The sequence below is a fragment of the Felis catus genome, chromosome A2 (genome assembly GCF_018350175.1).
Source record: "Felis catus isolate Fca126 chromosome A2, F.catus_Fca126_mat1.0, whole genome shotgun sequence".
Taxonomy (NCBI): Eukaryota; Metazoa; Chordata; class Mammalia; order Carnivora; family Felidae; genus Felis; species Felis catus.
The window spans coordinates 25,538,844-25,561,070 of record NC_058369.1 but is presented as its reverse complement, the minus strand read 5'-3'; the positions used below and the strand labels follow the sequence as shown (position 1 = coordinate 25,561,070).

The 22,227-nt window shown below is 37.6% G+C and overlaps 1 protein-coding gene across 18 annotated transcripts in view; it reads left to right on the top strand.

The window, feature by feature from the left end:
* DNAH12 (dynein axonemal heavy chain 12) overlaps window positions 1-22,227 on the top strand; it is a 221,014-nt gene that overhangs the window by 84,031 nt on the left and 114,756 nt on the right. For all 18 annotated transcript variants that reach the window (XM_045051717.1, XM_045051716.1, XM_045051715.1 and 15 more), the window contains 3 exons: window positions 3,868-3,951; window positions 4,456-4,644; window positions 20,781-20,900. In XM_045051717.1, the coding sequence (XP_044907652.1) occupies window positions 3,868-3,951; window positions 4,456-4,644; window positions 20,781-20,900 (393 nt within the window). The remainder of the gene's footprint in view (window positions 1-3,867; window positions 3,952-4,455; window positions 4,645-20,780; window positions 20,901-22,227) is intronic.

The window sequence follows — 22,227 nt, the reverse complement described above, 5'->3', positions numbered from 1 at the left end:
GGTTGGTCGTTTATTCAAATTCCTTCTTTCAGTTACATTGATTGAGCTAAGGAGTAATAAAGATTCAGAAGAGGAGAGGGGCTAATCAAAGTCGAATTCAGAGCCAGGTGGGAGGATTGTCTCATATTGGATGAGAGGAAAGAGGAAAAGGATAGGTATAGATATAGGTGGATGTATGAATTTGATAGTGGAAATCTGAAAGCAAGTCCTTTTGATGATTTATCTTTTCTTTGTGAAGTGGTAGACCCTAGTTCTTTGTACACTGGAGGAGAAAAGGAGGAAGATTTAAATTAGCCATTATGGAAAATGGGAAAGATAATTGCTAGGAAAGCACAGAAGCCTGTCTGAGGACTAGTAGTAGTAGTAGTGCCAAGGTCTGCCTTTGTGAGATTTTCCCTACCGGTCTAAGCAGCTTGGATGTGAGTGTAGATTATGCTGCTGGACTGGAAGTACAGAAAGACTTTGAAGATACTGGTATGAGAGTTCTAGAAGAGCTAGGCCATGGAAGGAAGCTGCTTAACAATGACAGAAGTGAAAACAGCAGGGATATGAAAGTGGAGAGTAAGTGGAGTAGATGATTGGGTAGATGAGTAGTCAATGAGTGAGAGCACTGGATGCATCGGAGACTGGGAAGCTTGAATTTAGTATTTCAGAATTGTGTAGTGTTCCAGGAGAGAAGGTCCCAGGTGTATAAACTGGATGGCTGGAGTGCAGTAGGAAAAACCTAAGTGAAGATAGGGTAGTCAAGGATCTGAGGGGCTGCCATATTGAGATGCTCCCCCCTCACAAACAGTGGATCAGGCCAGAGTGAAAAAAATTGAGCCATGTATCAAAGGCTTTAGCTAATGATGGGAATGCTGAGGTGCTGGTGAGTGACAGCAGGGAGCATGGGTTGTCAAAGGAGCAGAAGGTGGAAAGGGTGGGGTAGAGTATTTAGGAAACACTATGGGGGAGTGAGGAAAAAGCTGACTCCATCTCCCAAATATGAAGTAAATAGGATGTTTGCTGAAATAATCTGGTAGGAAATTAAAAGTTTTATAGGCCAGCACTGTCCAAAACAACTTTCTGCAATAATGGAAATGTCTGCATTGTCCAGGAAGGTAGATACTAGTCAAATGTGGTTATTGAGCATTTGAAATTTGGCTAGTGCAGTTGAGAACTGACTTTAAATCTTATTTAACTTTAACTACTTAAGATGAAGTTATTTAATTAGTTAAATTAGATTTAATTAGTAAAAAGTATAAACAGGCACATATGAATACTGGGCTAGCTTATCAGACAATCCAGCTCTAGGCCATCCATTTATTTTACAGAGGTCCAGGAATGCTAAATGCCACATTGTCAACATTTAACAGATAGGGGCAAAACTGGGACTAGAGTGATGGTTGTAGAGAAGAAACCCAGAAAAATAAATGAAGAGGAAGAATTGAAAAAAAAAAAACAATGTAGAAATGAAATTGGGATATCAACAATTAATATTATTAAAATTATTAAAAGTTAATGATAATTCCAAAGGTAGATGCCAAGGAAATTGAGAAGATGAGATGGCTTTAATAATAATGAACAAGAAAGGAATTGGGCAGAAAGGAAGCAGTTGACAAATTGAGATTTTTTACATATTTGATTGAAGAGGAACATTTTATTTTATTTTTTAAGTTTTTATTTAAATTCTAGTTAGCATACAGTGTAATATTAGGTTCAGGTGTACAATATAGTGATTCAGCACTTCCATACCTCACCAGGTGCTCATCATAAGTGGACTCCTTAATCCCCATCACCTATTTCATCCATCCCTCCCACCCACTTCCCCTCTGGTTACCCTCTGTTTGTCCTCTAGACAAAGACCAAGAGTCTGTTTCTTGGTTTGCCTCTCTCTCAAAGAGGAATGTTTTAGATTAAAAGTGATCTATATCCGCATATTAAATGCAGTGCATGGTCCTTGATTGAATTTTGGTTTGAGTAAATCAGTTGAAAAGATATTCCTGTTGTCATTGAGGAAATTTGAGTACTGGCTGAGTATTAGATCATATTAAGGACTTATTGGTAATTTTGTTAGGTGTGATAATGTTACTGAGGTAATATAGAAAACAGTTTATTTTTTTTTTAAGTTTATTTATTTATTTGGAGAGAGAGACAGAGCGAGTGGGGGAGGGGCAGGGAGAGAGAGGGAGAGAAAGAATCCCAAACAAGTGCTCTGCACTGTTGGTGGAGAGTCTGGCTCTATCTCACAAACCATGAGATCATGACCTGAGCAGAAACCAAGAGTTGGACATTTAACCGACTGAGACACCAGGTGCCCTGAAAACTTCTTATTTTTTGGAGCTGCATATTGACATATTTGGATGTGAAATGCCGTGGTGGGCATAATGCTCTTTAAAATAGTGTTTTATTCCTCAGTATCCTTTTTAAATTTTTTTTTAAACGTTTATTCATCTTTGAGAGACAGAGAGAGACAGAGCATGAGTGGGGAAGGGGCAGAGAGAGGGAGACACAGAATCCAAAGCAGGCTCCAGGTTCTGAGCTGTCAGCACAGAGCCCAACGCGGGGCTTGAACTCATGAACTATGACATTATTACCTAAGCCGAAGTCGGATGCTCAACCGACTGAGCCACCCAGGTGCCCCCCCTTTTTTTTTAAAGTAATTTCTGCACCCAACATGAGGCTTGAACTCACAACCCCAAGGTCAAGAGTTGCATGCTCTACAAACTGAGGCAGCCAGGTGCCTCTTAAAAATACTTCTTTACAAAAGGAAGCAAATGTGGGAAAATCTTAATGTTGGTTAAGTACAGGAGATGGGTATATTAGTGTCCATATTATTCTTTATTTTCAATTTTTCTTTTTTTTTTTATTAACAAGGAGACCTTTTGACAACTTTATAAAGTCAGGAGTATTTCATGTAATTTTTAAAACATTATTTATTTAGGGTGGCTCAGTTGGTTAAGCATCCGACTTCGGCTCAGGTCATGATCTTGCAGTTCATAGGTTTAAGCCTCGCATTGGGCTCTGTGCTGACAGCTCAGAGCCTAGAGCCTGCTTTGGATTCTGTATCTCCCTCTCTCTCTGCCCCTCCCCTGCTCATGCTCTGTCTCGCTCTTCCAAAAAAAAAAAAAACATTAAAAAAGATTAAAACTATATATATTTAAATTCATGTTAGTTAATATGTAGCGTACTATTGGTTTCAGGAGTAGAACCCAGTGATTCATCACTTACATATTACACCAAGTGCTCATTCCAATGAGTGCCCTCCTTAAGGCCCATCACCCATTTAGCCTATCCCTCCCACCCAACTCCCCTCCAGCAACCCATGTAATGTTTTTAAATGTTTATTTAGTTTTGAGAGAGTGTGATTGGGGGAGGGGCAGAGAGAGAGAGGGGGACAGAGGATCCAAAGGGGGCTTTGCTGTGACAACAGAGACCCCCTTGTGGAGCTCACACTCAAGAACCATGAAATCATGATCTGAGCCAAAGTCAGATGTTTGAATGACTAAGCTACCCAGGTGCCTGACCGATGTAATTTTATTAATAGCAAGGACTGAGATTTGTATAGGATTTTTGTAGTATGTCATGTAGTTCTCCTCCCGCCTAACTCTATGGGAGAGAAATTAACCGAGTTTAAGTATGTCATGTAGTTCTCCTCCCGCCTAACTCTATGGGAGAGAAATTAACCGAGTTTATAGATGAAGAGGCTGAGAGTCAGAGATGTTACGTCTAGTAAGTATTGACCGAGCTAGATCTAGCTTACAATTTTCTGGCTTTTATGTAATACTTACATCACAGGATATACATTATCTTATACCTACAATATATTTTTATTTGAGAAGTTTGAGTTTTTTAAAAAATAAATGTTTGAAATATAATTGCCTTTAGCTTTGCCTTATGAGTGGAGAAATCATTCAGATGTCCCCTCAAATGAGCCTCATCTTTGAAGCAATGGACCTTTCCCAGGCCTCAGTAAGTTCATGTTTTAGCATAACAGTAGATTGTTTATTTGCTCATTTGGTCAATAAGTATTTTTTATTATATGTCAGAAGACTAGTTAGGCACCAGAAATACTAAGATGAATAAGATATAGCTTATGCTCATTTAGGAAGGATGAGAAGCATGCTCATAAATAATCCCACTATACTGCTACATGTAAGTGCTCTAAGAATATGGAGGGGGTGGGTACCCAAGAGGCGAATGGGTAGAGGAGGACCATGGAAAATGTCTGAGTATTTGACCTGGCTTTGAAGGGCAACACTTCTCTAGGGAGATTAGTTGGGGCTGGGCATTCCAAATCATGACAACATGATATGTAAAGATATGAAGCCATGACACGTCTGGGAGGCTGTAGAGGAAGACAGGTGCTAGATCATGACAGGCCTTATAAGTCATTCAAAGAAGTAGTTAATGACTGCCAGGTACTACTGGCATGAAAGCAACATTGGAAAAAGAAAACTTGTCTTTTTTCTCTAGCCTGCCACTGTAAGCCGCTGTGGCATGATTTATTTGGAACCCTCACAGTTAGGATGGGAACCAATTGTATCCTCGTGGTTGAATTCCCTGAAAGGACCTCTACAAGAACCAGATCATCAAGCTCTTCTGAGAGGACTCTTTGACTGGTTAATAAAGCCGTCTTTAAAACTTCGTAAGAAAAAATGCAAGGTAACACTGTAATTCTCTAACCCACTCAAGTTTCTTTAGTTTTCATTCAACTTGACTAAGGCTAAAATCACAATAAGTGGGATAAATAAACAAAATCAGTTTCCCCTTGACATTTAGTATCCACTTTTTAAAATGGAATATTTATTGTGATAATCAGTAATTCACATGCAGTTGTAAGAAGTAATAGATTTCATGCTCATTTCACCCAATTTCCCCCAATAGTAATATTTTGCAAGACTATATTATATCACAACAAGGATATTGACATTGATATTATCTACTGATATTATTCAGATTCCCCTAATTATATCTGTACAGGTGTGTGTTTATCTCTCTGGGTTTCATTTTAAAATTTTTAATAATTTATAATTTTCAACATAAGTGCAACTTTGTACCCTTTGCCCAAAGTCTCCCCGTTTCCCCCACCTCCCCACCCCTGGTGACTGCCCTTTTACTCCAGTTCTATGTATTCAGCTTTTGGATTGTACATATAAGTGACATCATGCAACTTTTTCCTTTCTGTGTTGGACTTTTTCACTTATCATAATGTCTTACAATGGACCCATATTGCAAATAACAGGATCTCTCTTTAAGTCTTAATAATATCTATAATTTAGTATTAATAATTTAAGTCTTAATAATATTCTATTCTATATACACACACACACACACACACACACACACACACACACACACACATATATATATGGCAATTTCTTTATTTGTCCATTAGTGAACACTTAAGTTTGTGTCCCTATCTTAGCTATTGGGAATAATGCTACAATGAACATGGAAGTGCAGATATATATATTTTTGAATATAATATTTATTATTTATTTTTAATATGAAATTTATTGTCAAATTGGTTTCCATACAACACCCAGTGCTCATCCCAACAGGTGCCTTCCTCAATGCCCATCACCCACTCTCCCCTCCCTCCCACCCCCCAACAACCCTCAGTTTATTCTCAGTTTTTAAGAGTCTCTTTTGGTTTGGCTCCCTCTCTAACTTTTTTTTTTCCTTCCCCTCCCACATGGTCTTCTGTTAAGTTTCTCAGGATCCACATAAGAGTGAAAACATGGTATCTGTCTTTCTCTGTATGACTTATTTCACTTAACACTCTCCAGTTCCATCCACGTTGCTACAACAGGCCATATTTCATTCTTTCTCTGCCACGTAGTATTCCATTATGTATATAAGCCACAATTTCTTTATCTATTCATCAGTTGATGAACATTGAGGCTCTTTCCGTAATTTGGATATTGTTGAAAGTGCTGCTATAAACATTGGGGTCCAAGTGCCCCTATGCATCAGCACTCCTGTATCCCTTGGGTAAATTCCTAGCAGTGCTATTGCTGGGTCATAGGGTAGATCTATTTTAAATTTTTTGAGGAACCTCCACACTGTTTTCCAGAGCGGCTGCACCAGTTTGCATTCCCACCAAGAGTGCAAGAGGGTTCCTGTTTCTCCGCATCCTCTCCAACATCTATAGTCTCCTGATTTGTTCATTTTAGCCACTCTGACCAGTGTGAGGTGGTATCTCAGTGCAGTTTTGATTTGTATTTCCCTGATGAGGAGCAACGTTGAGCATCTTTTCATGTGCCTGTTGGCCATTTGAATGTCTTATTTAGAGAAGTGTCTATTCATGTTTTCTGCCCATTTCTTCACTGGATTATTTGTTTTTTGGGTGTGGAGTTTGGTGAGCTCTTTATAGATTTTGGATACTAGCCCTTTGTCCGATATGTCATTTGCAAATATCTTTTCCCATTCCGTTGGTTGCCTTTTAGTTTTGTTGGTTGTTTCCTTTGCTGTGCAGAAGCTTTTTATCTTCATGAGGTCCCAATAGTTCATTTTTGCTTTTAATTCCCTTGCCTTTGGGGATGTGTCAAGTAAGAAATTGCTGCGGCTGAGGTCAGAGAGGTCTTTTCCTGCTTTCTCCTCTAAGGTTTTGATGGTTTCCTGTCTCACATTCAGGTCCTTTATCCATTTTGAGTTTATTTTTGTGAATGGTGTAAGAAAGTGGTCTAGTTTCATCCTTCTGCATGTTGCTGTTCAGTTCTCCCAGCACCATTTGTTAAAAAGACTGTCTTTTTTCCATTGGATATTCTTTCCTGCTTTGTCAAAAATTAGTTGGCCATACTTTTGTGGGTCTAGTTCTGGGGTTTCTATTCTATTCCATTGGTCTATGTGTCTGTTTTTGTGCCAATACCATGCTGTCTTGATGATGACAGCTTTGTAGTAGAGGCTAAAGTCTGGGATTGTGATGCCTCCTGCTTTGGTCTTCTTCTTCAAAATTCCTTTGGCTATTCGGGGTCTTTTGTGGTTCCATACAAATTTTAGGATTGCTTGTTGTAGCTTCAAGAATAATGCTGGTGCAATTTTTATTGGGATTGCATTGAATGTGTAGATTGCTTTGGGTAGTATTGACATTTTGACAATATTTATTCTTCCAATCTATGAGCACAGAATGTTTTTCCATTTCTTTGTATCTTCTATTTCCTTCATGAGCTTTCTATAGTTTTCAGCATACAAATCTTTTACATCTTTGGTTAGGTTTATTACTAGGTATTTTATGATTCTTGGTGCAATTGTGAATGGGATCAGTTTCTTTATTTGTCTTTCTCTTGTTTCATTGTTAGTGTATAAGAATGCAGCTGATTTCTGTACATTGATTTTGTATCCTGTGACTTTGCTGAATTCATGTAGCAGTTCTAGCAGACTTTTGGTGGAGTCTATCGGGTTTTCCATGTGTAGTATCACGTCATCTGCAAAAAGTGAAAGCTTGACTTCATCTTTGCCAATTTTGATGCCTTTGATTTCCTTTTGTTGTCTGATTGCTGATGCTAGCACTTCCAACACTATGTTAAACAATAGCAGTGAGAGTGGACATCCCTGTCATGTTCCTGGTCTTAGGGGGAAAGCTCTCAGTTTTTCCCCATTGAGGATGATATTAGCTGTGGGCTTTTCATATGATATTTAAGTATGTTCCTTCTATCCCGACTTTCTCAAGGGTTTTTATTAAGAAAGGATGCTGGATTTTGTCAATGTTTTTTCTGCATCGTTTGACAGGATCATATGGTTCTTATCTTTTCTTTTATTAATGTGATTTATCACATTGATTGATTTGCGAAAGTTGAACCAGCCCTGCAGCCCAGGAATGAATCCCACTTGATCATGGTATACAATTCTTTCTATATGCTGTTGAATTCGATTTGCTAGTATCTTGTTGAGAATTTTTGCATCCATATTCATCAGGGATATTGGCCTGTAGTTCTTTTTTTTTTTTTTTTTTTTTTGCTGGGTCTCTGTCTGGTTTAGGAATCAAAGTAATGCTGGCTTCATAGAATGAGTCTGGAATTTTCCTTCCCTTTCTGTTTTTTGGAACAGCTTGAGAAGGATAGGTGTTATCTCCGCTTTAAATGTCTGGTAAAATTCTCCAGGGAAGGCATCTGGTCCTGGACTCTTATTTTTTGGGAGATTTTTGATAACTGATTCAATTTCATCACTGGTTACGGGTCTGTTCAAATTTTCTATTTCTTCCTGTTTGAGTTTTGGAAGTGTGTGGGTGCTTAGGAATTTGTCCATTTCTTCCAGGTTGTCCAGTTTGTTGGCATATAATTTTTCATAGTATTCCCTGATAATTGCTTGTATTTCTGAGGGATTGGTTGTAATAATTCCATTTTCATTCCTGATTTTATCTATTTGGGTCATCTCCCTTTTCTTTTTGAGAAGCCTGGCTAGACGTTAATCAATTTTGTTTATTTTTTCAAAAAACCAACTCTTGGTTTCGTTGATCTGCTCTACAGTTTTTTTTAGATTCTATATTGTTTTTTTTCTGCTCTGATCTTTATTATTTCTCTTCTTCTGCTGGGTTTGGGGTGTCTTTGCTGTTCTGCTTCTATTTCCTTTAGGTGTGTTGTTAGATTTTGTATTTGTATTTTTCTTGTTTCTTGAGATAGGCCTGGATTGCAATGTATTTTCCTCTCAGGACTGCCTTCGCTGCATCCCAAAGCGATTGGATTGTTGTTTTCATTTTCATTTGTTTCCATATTTTTTTAATTTCTTGTCTAATTGCCTGGTTGACCCATTCATTCTTTAGTAGGGTGTTCTTTAACCTCCATGCTTTTGGAGGTTTTCCAGACTTTTTCCTGTGGTTAATTTCAAGCTTCATAGCATTGTGGTCTGAAAGTGTGCATGGTATGATCTCAATTCTTTTATACTTATGAAGGGCTGTTTTGTGATCCAGTATGTGATCTATCTTGGAGAATGTTCCATGTGCACTCAAGAAGAAAATATATTCTGTTGCTTTGGGATGCAGAGTTCTAAACGTATCTGTCAAGTCCATCTGATTCAATGTATCATTCAGGGCCCTCATTTCTTTATTGATCCTGTGTCTAGATGATCTATCCATTGCTTTAAGTGGAGTACTAAAGTCCCCTGCAATTACCACATTCTTATCAATAAGGTTGCTTATGTTTGTGATTACTTGTTTAATGTATTTGGGGGCTCCTGTATGCAGTGCATAGACATTTATAATTGTTAGCTCTTCCTGATGGATAGACCCTGTAATTATTATATAATGCCCTTCTTCATCTCTTGTTACAACCTTTAATTTAAAGTCTAGTTTGTCTGATAGAAGTATGGCTACTCCAGCTTTCTTTTGACTTCCAGCAGCATGATAGATAGTTCTCCATCCCCTCACATTCAATCTGAATGTTTCCTCAGGCCTAAAATGAGTCTCTTGTAGACAGCAAATAGATGGGTCTTGTTTTTGTATCCATTCTGATACCCTGTGTCTTTTGTTTGGAGCATCTAGTCCATTTACATTCAGTGTTATTATTGAAAGATATGGGTTTAGAGTCATTGTGATGTCTGTAGGTTTCATGCTTGTAATGATGTTCTGGTACTTTGTGGTCCTTGCAACATTTTCCTCACAGAATCCCCCTTAGGAGCTCTTGTAGGGCTGGTTTAGTGGTGATGAATTCCTTCAGTTTTTGTTTGTTTGGGAAGACCTTTATCTCTCCTTCTATTCTAAATGACTTGCTGGATAAAAGATTCTCAGCCACATATTTTTTCTGTTCATCACAGTGAAGATTTCGTGCCATTCCTTTCTGGCCTGTCAAGTTTCAGTAGATAGGTCTGCCACTACTCTTATGGGTCTCCCTTTGTAAGTTAGAGCGTGTTTATCCCTAGCTGCTTTCAGAATTTTCTCTTTATCCTTGTATTTTGCCAGTTTCACTATGATATGTCATGCAGAAGATGATTCACATTACGTCTGAAGGGAGTTCTCTGTGCCTCTTGGATTTCAATGCCTTTTTCCTTCCCCAGATCAGGGAAGTTCTCAGCTATGATTTGTTCAAGTACACCTTCAGCCCCTTTCTCTCTCTCTCTTCCTCTTCTGGAATTCCTGTGATACGGATATTGTTCCGTTTGATTGCATCACTTACTTCTCTAATTCTCCCCTCATACTCCTGGATTTTTTTATCTCTCTTTTTCTCAGCTTCCTCTTTTTCCATAATTTTGTCTTCTAATTCACCTATTCTCTTCTCTGCCTCTTCAATCCGTGCTATGGCTGCCTCTATTTTATTTTGCACCTCATTTATACCATTTTTTAGTTCCTCATGACTATTTCTTAGTCCCTTGATCTCTGTAGCAATAGATTCTTAGATGTCCTCTATATTTTTTTCAAGCCCAGCGATTAATTTTATGACTATCATTCTAAATTCTTGTTCTGTTATATTGCTTAAATCGTTTTTGATCAATTTGTTAGTTGTCGCTACTTCCTGGAGTTTCTTTTGAGGAGAATTCTTCCGTTTTGTCATTTTGGATAGTCCCTGGGGTGGCGCGGAACTGCAGGGCACTTCCCCTGTGCTGTCTGGAGAACTTGTGTTGGTGGGTGGGGCGACAGTCAGACCCGATGTCTGTCCGCAGCCCACCACTGGGGCCACAGTCAGACTGTTGTGTACCTTATCTTCCCCTTTACCAGGGGCAGGACTCACTGTGGATTGGTGTGGCCCCTGTCTGGGCTACTCGCACACTGCCAGGCTTGTGGTGCTGCTTCAGTGGGATCTGGTATATTAGCTGGGGTGGATCCACAAGGTGCACAGGGGCGGGAGGGGCAGGCTTAGCTTGCTTTGCTGTCAGTGGTCCCCTGAGGGAGGAGTCCTGCAGCACCCAGAGGGAGGCAGACCCGTTGGAGCGATGGATCCACAGAAGCACAGCATTGGGTGTTTGCACGGTGCAAGCAAGCTCTGTGAGGGGAGCTGGGGGATGGGAGAGGGATACAGCACTTGGCAGCGCCTTCATTCCCTGCCAAGCTGAGCTCTGTTTTCTGGGGTTCACAACTCTCCCTCTAGGTGTCCTCTCGCCCTCCTGGCTCTCTGAGAGCAGAGCTGTTGTTTATAACATTCCAGATGTTAAGTCCCGCTGACTGTCAGAACACACTCCGTCTGGCCCCTCCGCTTTTGCAAGCCAGACTCGGGGGCTCTGCCTTGCCAGGCTGGTTGCCCCTCCACAGCCCCGGCTCCCTCCCTCCAGTCCATGTAGTGCGCAGCACCTCTTCGCCCCTCCTACCCTCTTTCTTGGGCCTCTTGTCCATGCTTGGCTCCGGAGAGTCCGTTCTGCTAGTCTTCTGGTGGTTTTCTGGGTTATTTAGGCAGATGTGGGTGGAATCTAAGCAATCAGCAGGATGAGGTGAGCCCAACATCCTCCTACACTGCCATCTTCCAACTAATTTCAGATATATATTTAAGGTACTGATTTCATGTCCTGAAGAGGGATTGCTAGATTAAACATTCTATTTTTAGTTTTTCGAGGATCTTTCATACTGTTTTCCACAGTGACTGTGCCAATTTACATTCACACCAGCAATGCACAAGGGTTCTCTTTTCTCCACATCCTCACTAACACTTGTCACCTTTCATTTTTCTTCTCATCCTAAAAGGTGTGAGGTGATATCTCACTGTGGTTTCGATTTGCATTTTCTGATGATTTGTGATGTCGAGTGCCTTCTCATATACCTGGTTAGCCATTGGCATGTCTTCTCTGAAAAGTGTCTATTCAGGTCCTTTGCCCATTTTTAAATTAGATTGTTTGGGTTCTTTTTTATATTATATGAATTTTTATGTATTTTTTATATTAACCCCTTATCAGATATATAATTTGCAAATATTTCCCCTCAGTTTATAGGTTGCCTTTTCATTTTGTTGATGATTTCCCTTACCGTGCAGAAACTTTCAGTTTGATGTAGTCCCACTTTATTTTTGCTTTTGTTGCCTGAGCTTTTGTCTTATCCAAAAAATCATTGCCAAGGCCAATGTCAAGGAGACTTTAAAGACAAATATTGTTAAAATGTCTATACTACCCAAAGCAATCTACACATTCAATGCAATCCCTATGAAAATAGCACCAGCATTCTAAATGCCAACAATTCTAAAATTTGTATGGAACCAGAAAAGACCCTGACTAGTCAGTATAATGTTGAAAAAGAAAACCAAAGCTAGAGGCATCACAGTTCTGGACTTTAAGCTGTTTTACAAAGCTGTAATCACCAAGACAATATGGTACTGGCACAAAAGCAAGTACATAGATCAATGGAACAGAACAGAGAACCCAGAAATGGACCAAAAAACAAATGGCCAACTAATCTTTGACAAAGCAGGAAAGAATATCCAATGGAAAAAAGACAGTCTCTTCAGCAAATAGTGCTGGGAAAACTGGACAACAGCAACATGCAGAAGAATAAAACTGGACCACTTTCTTTCACCACACACAAAAATAAATTCAAAATGGATGAAAGACCTAAACATAAGACAGGAGACTATCAAAATCCTAGAGTAGAAAACAGGCAGCAACCTCTTTGCCTCTCTGCGACCTTTCCTATAGCAACTTCTTACTAGACATGTCTCTGGAGACAAGGGGAATATAAGCAAAAATGAACTGAGAACTCAAGATAAAAAGCTTTTGTATAGCAAAGGAAACAACAAAACTAAAAGGTAATTGACAAAATGGGAGAAGATATTTGCAAATGACATATCAGATAAGGGGTTACTATCCAAAATCTATAAAGAACTTATCAAACTCAATACCCAAAAATGAAATAATCCAGTAAAGAAATGGGCAGAAGACATGAATAGACACTTTTTCAAAGAAGATATTCAGATGACTCATAGACACATAAAAAGGTATTCAACATTGCTGATCATCAGGGAAATACAAATCAAAACTACAATGAGATATCGCCTCACACCTGTCAGAATAAACTCAAAACACAAGAAACAACAGGTGTTGATGAGGATATGGAGAAAGGGGAACCCTCTTGCACCATTGGTAGGAATGCAAAGTGGTGCAGCCACTCTGGAAAACAGTATGGAAGTTCCTCAAAAAGTTAAAAAATAGAAGTAACCCTACAATCCAGCAATTGTGCTACTAAGTATTTATCCAAAGGATACAAAAATACTAATTTGAAGTGTTACATGCACCCCGAAGTTTATAGCAGCATTATCTACAATCGCCAAATTATAGAAGTGGCCCGAGTGTCCATAGATAGATGAATGGATAAAGATTATATATATATATGTATATATATATATATATATATATATATATATATATACATATATATGCATATATACATATGTATATATGTATATGTATGTATGTATGTATATGTATATATGTGTGTATATGTCTATTCCATGTATGGAATTAGAGTTGTATTATGCTAAGTGAAATAAGTCAGGGGAAGACAAGTGGAGTCTAAGAAACAAAACAGTTGAACACAGGGGAAGGGAAAGGAAAAATAGGGAGGCAAACCATAAGAGGCTGTTAAATACAGAGAACAAACTTAAGATTGCTGGAGGGTGTGTGTGTGGGGGGGCATGGGCTAGATGGGTGATGGGCATTAAGGAGGGCACTTGTTGGGATAAACACTGTGTATTATATGTAAGTGAGGAATGACTAGGTTCTACTCCTGAAACCAATTCTACATTGTATGCTAATGTGAATTTAAAGAAATACTTTTTCTTTCTTTTTTTTTTTTTTTTAAAGGAGCTTTTCCAGGGTGCCTAGGTGGCTCAGTAGGTTAAGCGTCTGACTTTGGTTCAGGTCATGATCTCACAGTTCGTGAGTTCAAGCCCCGCATCGGTCTCTGCACTGGTGGTGTGGAGCCTGCTTGGGATTCTCTCTATCTCTCCCTCCCTCTCTCTCTGCCCCTTCCCCACTTGTGCTTTCTCTCTCTCTCTCAAAATAAATATACAAATAAACTTAAAAAAAGAAGGAGCTTTCCCCCTGTGTTTTCTTCTGGGATTTTAATGGTTTAAGGTTTTACATTTCAGTCTTGAGCGCCTTTTGAGTTAATTTTTGTGTATGGTGTAAGATAATAAAAGTTTCATTCTTTTATATGTGGATATCCAATTTACTCAACACCATTTATTGAAGAGACTTTCCTTTTCACATTGTGTTTTCTTGTTGCCCTTGTTAAAGATCAGTTGACTATATGCTTGGCTTTATTTTGGATTTGCTATTCTGTTCCATTGGTTTATATGTCTGTTTTTATGCCAGTACCATATTGTTTTGATCACTAGAGCTTTGTAATATAATTTGAAATCAGGAATTGTGATGCTTTCAACTCTTTTCTTCTTTCTTAAGATTATTTTGGCTGTTTAGATAGAGTCTTTTGTGGTTCCACACAAATTTTAGAATTTTTTTTTTTTTTGCCATAGGAATTTTAGTGTTTATTTTTGAGAGAGACAGAGTGTAAGTGGGGAGAGGGGCTGAAAGAGCAGGAGACACAGAATTTGAGGCTGGCTCCAGGCTCTTGAGCTGTCAGCACAGAGCCCATCACAGGGTTCAAACTCATGAACCGCGAGATCATGACCTGAGCCGAAGTTGGATGCTTAACCAACTGAGCCACCCAGGTGCCCCTGCCATTGGAATTTTGATAGGAATTACTTTGAATCTGTAGATCCCTTTAGGTAGTATGGACATTTTAACAATGCCAATTTTTCTAGTCTATGAGCACAGGATACTTTTCCATTTATTTGTGTCTTCTTCAATCTCTTTCATTAATGTTTTATAGTTTTCAATGTACAGATATTTCATGTTCCTGGTTAAATTTATTCCTAAGTATTATATTCTTTGTGATGCTATCATAAGTCAAATTGTTCTCCTGATTTCCTTGCCAGATAGACCATTGGTGGTATAAACAAATGCAACTGATTTTTTTTCCCAAATGATTTTTGCATCCTGTAGCTTTACGGAGTCAGTTTGTTTTAAAAGGTATTTTTTTGTATGTGGTCTTTAGGGTTTTCTACGTATAAGGACATGTCATCTGCAAATAGAGATCATTTTACTTCTTTTCTGATTTGGATGCCCTTTATTTTGTTGTCTAATTGCTCTAGTTAGTACTTCTTGTTGAAAAGAAGTGGTGGGAGTGAACATCCTTGCCTCACACCAGATCTTAGCAGAAGAGCTCTCAGTTTTATGCTATGGATTATGATTTAACTGTGGGCTTTTCATAAATGTCCTCTATTTCATTGCAGAGATTTCCCTTTATATCTATTTTATTGAGAGTTTTTATCAGAAATGGATGTTAAACTTTGTCAAATGCTCTTTCTGAATCTATTGAGTTGAGAATGGGATTTTTGTCCTTCATTCTGTTAATGCAGTGTATCACATTGATTAATTTGCATATCTCTTGCATCCAGGGATAAATCCAACTTGGCTATAGTATGTAATCTTTTTGGTGTGTTGAATTCAGCTTGCTAGTATTTTATTGAGGACTTTTGCCTCTATGTTCATCAGAGATAATGGCCTATAATTTTCTTTTCTTGTGGTATCTTCATCTGGTTTTAGTATCATGGTGATTCTAGCCTCATAGAATGAGTTTGGAAGTATTTCCTCTACTTCTAATTTTTGCAAGAGTTTAAGAAGGATTGTATTAATTCTTTGAATGTTTGGTAGACTTCAGCTGTGAAGTCATCTGGATTTTTCTCTGGGAAGTTTTTCATTAGAACTTCAATCTCTGTTACTGATATGTTCAGGCTTCCTATTCTTCTTGATTCAGTCTTGGCAGGTTGTATATTTCTAGGAATTTATCTATGTCCTCCAAGTTATCCAACTTATTTGTATATAATCATCCATAATTATCCCTTGATGATCCTTTTTATTTCTGAGGCATTTGTTGTGTGCTTTTTCTTTGATTCCTGATTTTACTTATTTGAGTCTTTGTTTTATTCTTAGTCTAGCTAAGATTTTATTGTTTTTATTTATATTTTCAAAAAAAGCAACTCTTCATTTTGACTTTTTTCTATTGTTTTTCTATTCTCTATTTCATTTATTTCTGTTCTGATCTCATTTGTTTCATTATGCCAACAATGGGTTTAGTTTGTTCTTTTTCTAGTTCTTTGGGGTTTAAGTTAGGTTGTTTATTTGAGATTTCTTTTTTATTTATTTTATTTTATTTTTATTTTTTAATGTTTATTTATCTTTAAGAGAGAGAGAGACAGAGTATGAGCAGGGGCAGGGAGGGATAGAGAGAGAGAAAGACACAGAATTCGAAGTGGGCTCAAACTCATAAACTGTGAGATCAGGACCTGAGCCGAAGTCGTGATGCTTAACAGACTGAGCCACCCAGGTGCCCCGAGATTTCTTTTTTAATATAAACATTTATTGTTATAAACTTCCCTCTTAGTACTGCTTTTGATGCATCTCATGAGTTTTGGTATGTTGTGTTTCATTTGTCTCAAGATATTTTTTGATTTTCCTTTTAATTTCCCCTTGGACTCAGTAGTTGTTTAAGACCATCTTTTTTACATGTGTATTTGTGAATTTTCCCATTTTCTTGTGGTTACTGATTTCTAGTTTTATTCCATTGGGGTCAGAAAAGATATTTGATATAATTTTAATCTTAAATTTGTTGACTTGTTTTGTGACCTAACATGGGGTCTGTCCTGGAGAATATTCCATGTGAGCTTGAGAAAGAATATGTATCCTTCTACTGTTGGGTGAACAGTTCTACATGTATTTCTTAGGTCCATTTGATCTAGTGTGGTTCAAATCTACTGTTTCTTTTCTGAATTTCTGTCTAGATATTCTATACCTTATTGAAAGTGGGATATTGAAATCCACTACCATTTTTATATTGCCATCAATTTCTCCTTTCAGATCTGTCAATATTTTTAATAGTTTTTTAAAGTTTTTATTTATTTATTTTGAGAGAGGGGGGAGGGGCAGAAAGAGAGGGAGAGAGAGAGAATACCAAGCAGGCTCAGCACCATCAGCACAGAACCCCACGTGAGGCTCAAACTCATGAACCATGAGATCATGACCTGAGCCAAAACCAAGAGTCAGATGCTCAACCAACTGAGCCACCCAGGTGCCACTGGATCTGTCAATATTTATTTATATACCTAGGTGCTCTGATGTTGGGTGCATATATATTTAAAATAGTTTTATCTTCCTGTTGAATTGAACTTCCATCATTATGACATTCTTTGTCTCTAGAGACAGGTTTGCTTAAAGTCTACTATGATACAAATATAGCCACTCGTGATTTCTGTTCGTTACCATTTTCATGGAATATCTTTTCCTATTCCTTCACTTTCAGCCTATGTATTTCTTCTAGGCAGCATACAGTTGGATCTTGATTATTTAAATGTTATTTATTTATTTTTGAGAGAGAGAGAGAGAGAGTGAGAACGAGTGCAAGCAGGGGAGGGGCAGAGAGAGGAGGAGACACAGAATCCGAAGCAGTTTCAGGCTCTGAGCTGTCAGCACAGAGCACAACACTGGGCTCGAACTCACGAACCGTGAGATCATAACCTGAGCCGAAGTTAGATACTTAACTGACTGAACCACCCAAGCGCCCCTGGATCTTGGTGGGTTTTTTTTTGTTTGTTTGTTTGTTTTTATCCATTCAGCTGCTCTATCTTTTTAGTTGGGGGAGTTTAATATGTTTACATTTAAAGTAATTTTGATAGGGAGGAATTTGCTATTGCTATTTTGTTAACTGTTTTCTGTTTGTCTTGGGTTTGTTTGTGTTTTTTTTGTTTGTTTGTTTCTCTTTTCTCTTTTGATGTCTTCCTTGGTGTTTCATTGGGTTGTTTTGTATTGATAGGTTTTGATTCTTTTTTTGTGTGTGTGACTTCTATAGGTATTTTCTTAGTAGTTCAAAGGCGCTTATATAAAATATCTTCTAGTTATAACAGTCTCTTTTAAGCTAATAACTTATCTTCATTTGTATTCAAGAACTCTCCACTTTACCTCCTTCCCTATTGATGTCACAATTAGCATCTATTTATATTACATATCCATTAACATAATTTAGTTACAGTTACTTTAATAGTTTTATCTTTTAACTTTTATAGCAGAATTTAAAAGTGATTTACCCACCACCATTATAGTAATATCCACCTTTGGTTTTATATTGCTCAAGTTATACCTGAATAAACCCAGAGGTAAAATTTATTCCTGCTAAACTCTTTGGATAAAACTATATTAACTAAAGCTTTAAAATTCCCAATAGTTTTCCATATTTTCAAGGTATTTTAAATATGTGACTTTAAAACTCACATGTATATTTAGTATTTTATGAGAAAACTTTATATATTGTATTAGTTTCTCAGGGCTGTCATAACAAATTACCATAAACTTGGTGGTTTAAAGCAACAGAAGTTTATTCTGCCACAGTCCTGGGGCTAGAAGTCTGAAATCAAGATGTTGGCAGGGCCAAGCTTCCTCTGGAAGCTCCAAGGGAGAATCTTTATTACCTCTCCCAACTCCTTTTGGCTCAAAGCCTTCCTTGGCTTATGGCTGCATTATTCCAGTCTCTTCCCTCATGTTCTCCTGGCCTCTACTCTGTCTCTTTACTGTGTGACTCTTATAAGGATTTAGGGTCAGATACTCCAGAATGATCTCCTCATCTTGAGATCTTTATGTCTTCCAAGACCCTTTCTCCAAATAAGATCACATTCATGGGTTGCGGGGATTAGCATGTGGGCCTCTCTTTTCGGGGATTCAACCTGCTACACACATACACTCACACACATTAGTTACTTACACATAAGCTAATATATTGATATTGAGAAGGGAAATGGGGTTTTCAGTAGATTTTTTTCATCCTAAAATATAACTTTAGAGATAAGAAAAATACTCTGTGCACAAGAAAAAAATGAATTCCACTTTATGAAAATTTTGTGCAGTGTCTTCATAGAGAAAATATAAAGTCATTTTTCAGTTTTTTAAATTTTAAAACTCGAATGCTTCAGTTGGTGAAGCATGCAACTCTTGGTCTTGGGGTTGTGAGTTCGAGCCTCACATTGGGTGTAGAGATTACTTAAAATCTAAAGCAAAAACAAAAATAAACTCTAATACTATATGCTGCAAATAATACAAAGTAGGCTCCATCTTTCTAATGAATAATAGATTTTTTCATAATTTATTCCCATAGTTTCCACTTCTAGTTAGTCCCCAGGATCTATTGATTTTTCTGTCCTTGCTAACTTTTGTATCTGTCCTCTCCTTTCCATCCAGGTTCCTCTGACCATCCCTCCTTCCTTGTATGGTAGCCTCAGTCCTGACCTTCATAATTTCTTGCCTGAATCAATATAATAGAGCTGCTCTGGTTCTGACTATATCCTACTACCAGAATGAAGATTCCAAAACACAAATTCATTCCGTGAACTCCCGTACTTACCCTCCATTGGAACCCTCTTCCTCTTCTCAGGAGATCCTTACACACAGCCTTTAAAACCTTTCAGGATGTGACCTCTGTCTGCTTCTCAAGACTTACTTCTTGTCATTCTTCTTTCACACTCTATTCTTACATCCCACGGAATCCTCCTAACACTCCAGGTCTGCTTACACCTCCATTTCTGCATATGTGTAGTTCCCCTGCCTTGAATATCCTTCCCCTCTGCACCTGGCTAACTGACATTTTCCTTCCAAATTTAGCTCAGCTAATCCTTTATCTGGGAAGCCTTCCTTGAATTACTCCTCTCCTAATTTCCCTTTTTATCCTATTCCCCGGATCTGGGCTAATCCAAGTGCTCTAGTGTCTTCCCCCACCCACCCTTTCCTGGGACTTCCTCTGTCACGTCATTATTACATCATACTATTTTTTGTCTATTTAATTTCAATATCACTCTTTTTCAGGGATCTTGCATTTTATTTGCATATCTCCTAGCTTGATATATAGGTATAGTATGTTTTTCATAAATATTTGTTGAAAAAAATGAATGAATGGCTGTTAGAGACTTCATTTCTGCTATCCTGAGAACACTTTATTTTCTTATAGTGTCTAGATTTCATTTCTCAGAGAATTTAGAATAAGAGTATATTATGTACAATTGTGTAATAGGATAAGCTAAGATCTCTGAGAGATGTTTTTATCATGCCTACAGTTTAAATTCTTTACGGTTTAAATATTATAAAAACCATATGTACTTTTATCAGTTTTGATTGTATTATTTTTAATCCCCTTCACTGTTTTGCCTACCCTCCCACCCCCCTCTGCTCTAGCAACCACCGGTTTTTTCTCTACATTCAATGAAGTGTTTCTATCTTGTTGTTGTTGTTTGTTCATTTGTTTTTTAAGAGTCCGCATATGAGTGAAATCATTTGTCTTTTTCTGTCTGACTTATTTCATTTAGTATACTACCCTGTAGGTCCATCCATGTTGTTGCAAATGGCAAGATTTGATTCCTTTTCATGGCTGAGTAACACTCCATTGTATATATCCCACACATCTTCCATTCATCTGGACACTTGGGTTGCTTCCATTTCTTGTCTATTGTAAACAATACTGCAATAAACATAGCTGTGCTTTTTGAATTGGTGTTTTCATTTCCTTTGGGTAAATACCCAGAAGTGGAATTACTGGATCAGATGATAGTTCTATTTTTAATTTTTTCAGGAACCTCCACGCTGTTTTCCAGAGCAGTTACATCAGGTTACATTCTTACCAACAGTGTGTAAGGGTTCCCTTTTCTCCACATTCTTGCCAACACTTGTCATTTCTTATCCTTTTTGATACTACTTATTTTGACTGGTGTGAGGAATTTTTAAATGAATTACTTATCATTTTTTATTCTCCAAGTAAGATGAAGGCAAAGTATCTTATCCTTTTCACTTTGCAGGAACTGATTCCTACAAGTGATAGCAATGTGGTTGTATCTCTTACACGCCTCTTTGAAGTACTACTCTGTGACGTGCTGGAAAATGATCCTACAAGCAAACATATTCGTGTTTGGATTATGGTAGGTTTATATACTTAATGGGATTTTTATTCACAGAATCAAATGTGCCTCTGGAAATGATCATTGTACTGAGGAAGGCATTATAAGATCCAGAACTATTTTTTTGGTGAGCACCGAAAGAATAACTGAAGATAATAATGAAGTTGCCCTGACCTGGTATTCCAACTGAAAAAAAAAAAAAAACATTTTAAAGAAAGTAATATATACCCAAATGAACCCAAACCATCCTATTCTTATGAAAGATCATAATTTGATAAACACTTAATACGGTGACTTAATACTAATCCAGTATCAATTTAGTGAATTAATTTTGTCTTAAGGTGAAGCCAGGATGTAGGCTGCTACGAGCTGGTTCTAAGAGACCAGAAATAGGCATCCAACTAGTGGGGGTGAGGCCAGCAGGATCCATAGAGAACGTAGTTAGGGAGGAGTCAGAGAAGGCCAGAGAACAGGACTCTGAGGGACCCAAAGGGAATAGGTTTTGTTCTCTTCCCTGCTCTGTGCTTTCTTACCACCTGGCACCTTATTTGGAAATACCTTCATCTTCTCTACTGAGTCTACCTTCTCTTCTGCTCTGTGGTAAGAGTGGTTCCCTTCCATTGCTTTCCCTTCACCTTGTTGCCACAGAAAATCTTCTACCTCCGTCACCTCACATTCCAGGGTTTCCTGCTCAGCATCCCCTCCTTTCCTCCTCTCCTTTCACCTTTATTAGAAGAAATAGAACAGACATGTTTGAAGCATAATTTATTTGTATCCCCTTTTGTCTCCCAAAGTTTGGAACTGCCTTTTACAGAACTAGTTTTTAATATTGTTCCATACCTATCAATGTTACCTGCTTATAAATTAAAAGTATTTTATGAATAGCTCACCTGTATAACCTTCATGGTATATATGTATATGTATATATGTAAGTATATGTGTATATATGTGTATGTGTGTGTGTGTGTGTATATATATATATATATACTGTGTATATATATATATATATATATATGTAAGTATATGTGTATATATGTGTATGTGTGTGTGTGTGTGTATATATATATATACTGTGTATATATATATACATATATGTAAGTATATGTGTATATATGTGTATGTGTGTGTGTGTGTGTGTATATATATATATATATATATATATATATATATATATACTGTGTGTGTATATATATATATATATATATATATATATATATATACACACACACATTTTTTAAAAGTTTTATTCTGTTGGTAAGCCTAAATTCCCTCTATTTTTTTTAATGGTTTAGAATCATTTTTAAAGACTAAAATAAATTGGGGTGCCTGGGTGGCTCAGTCAGTTAAG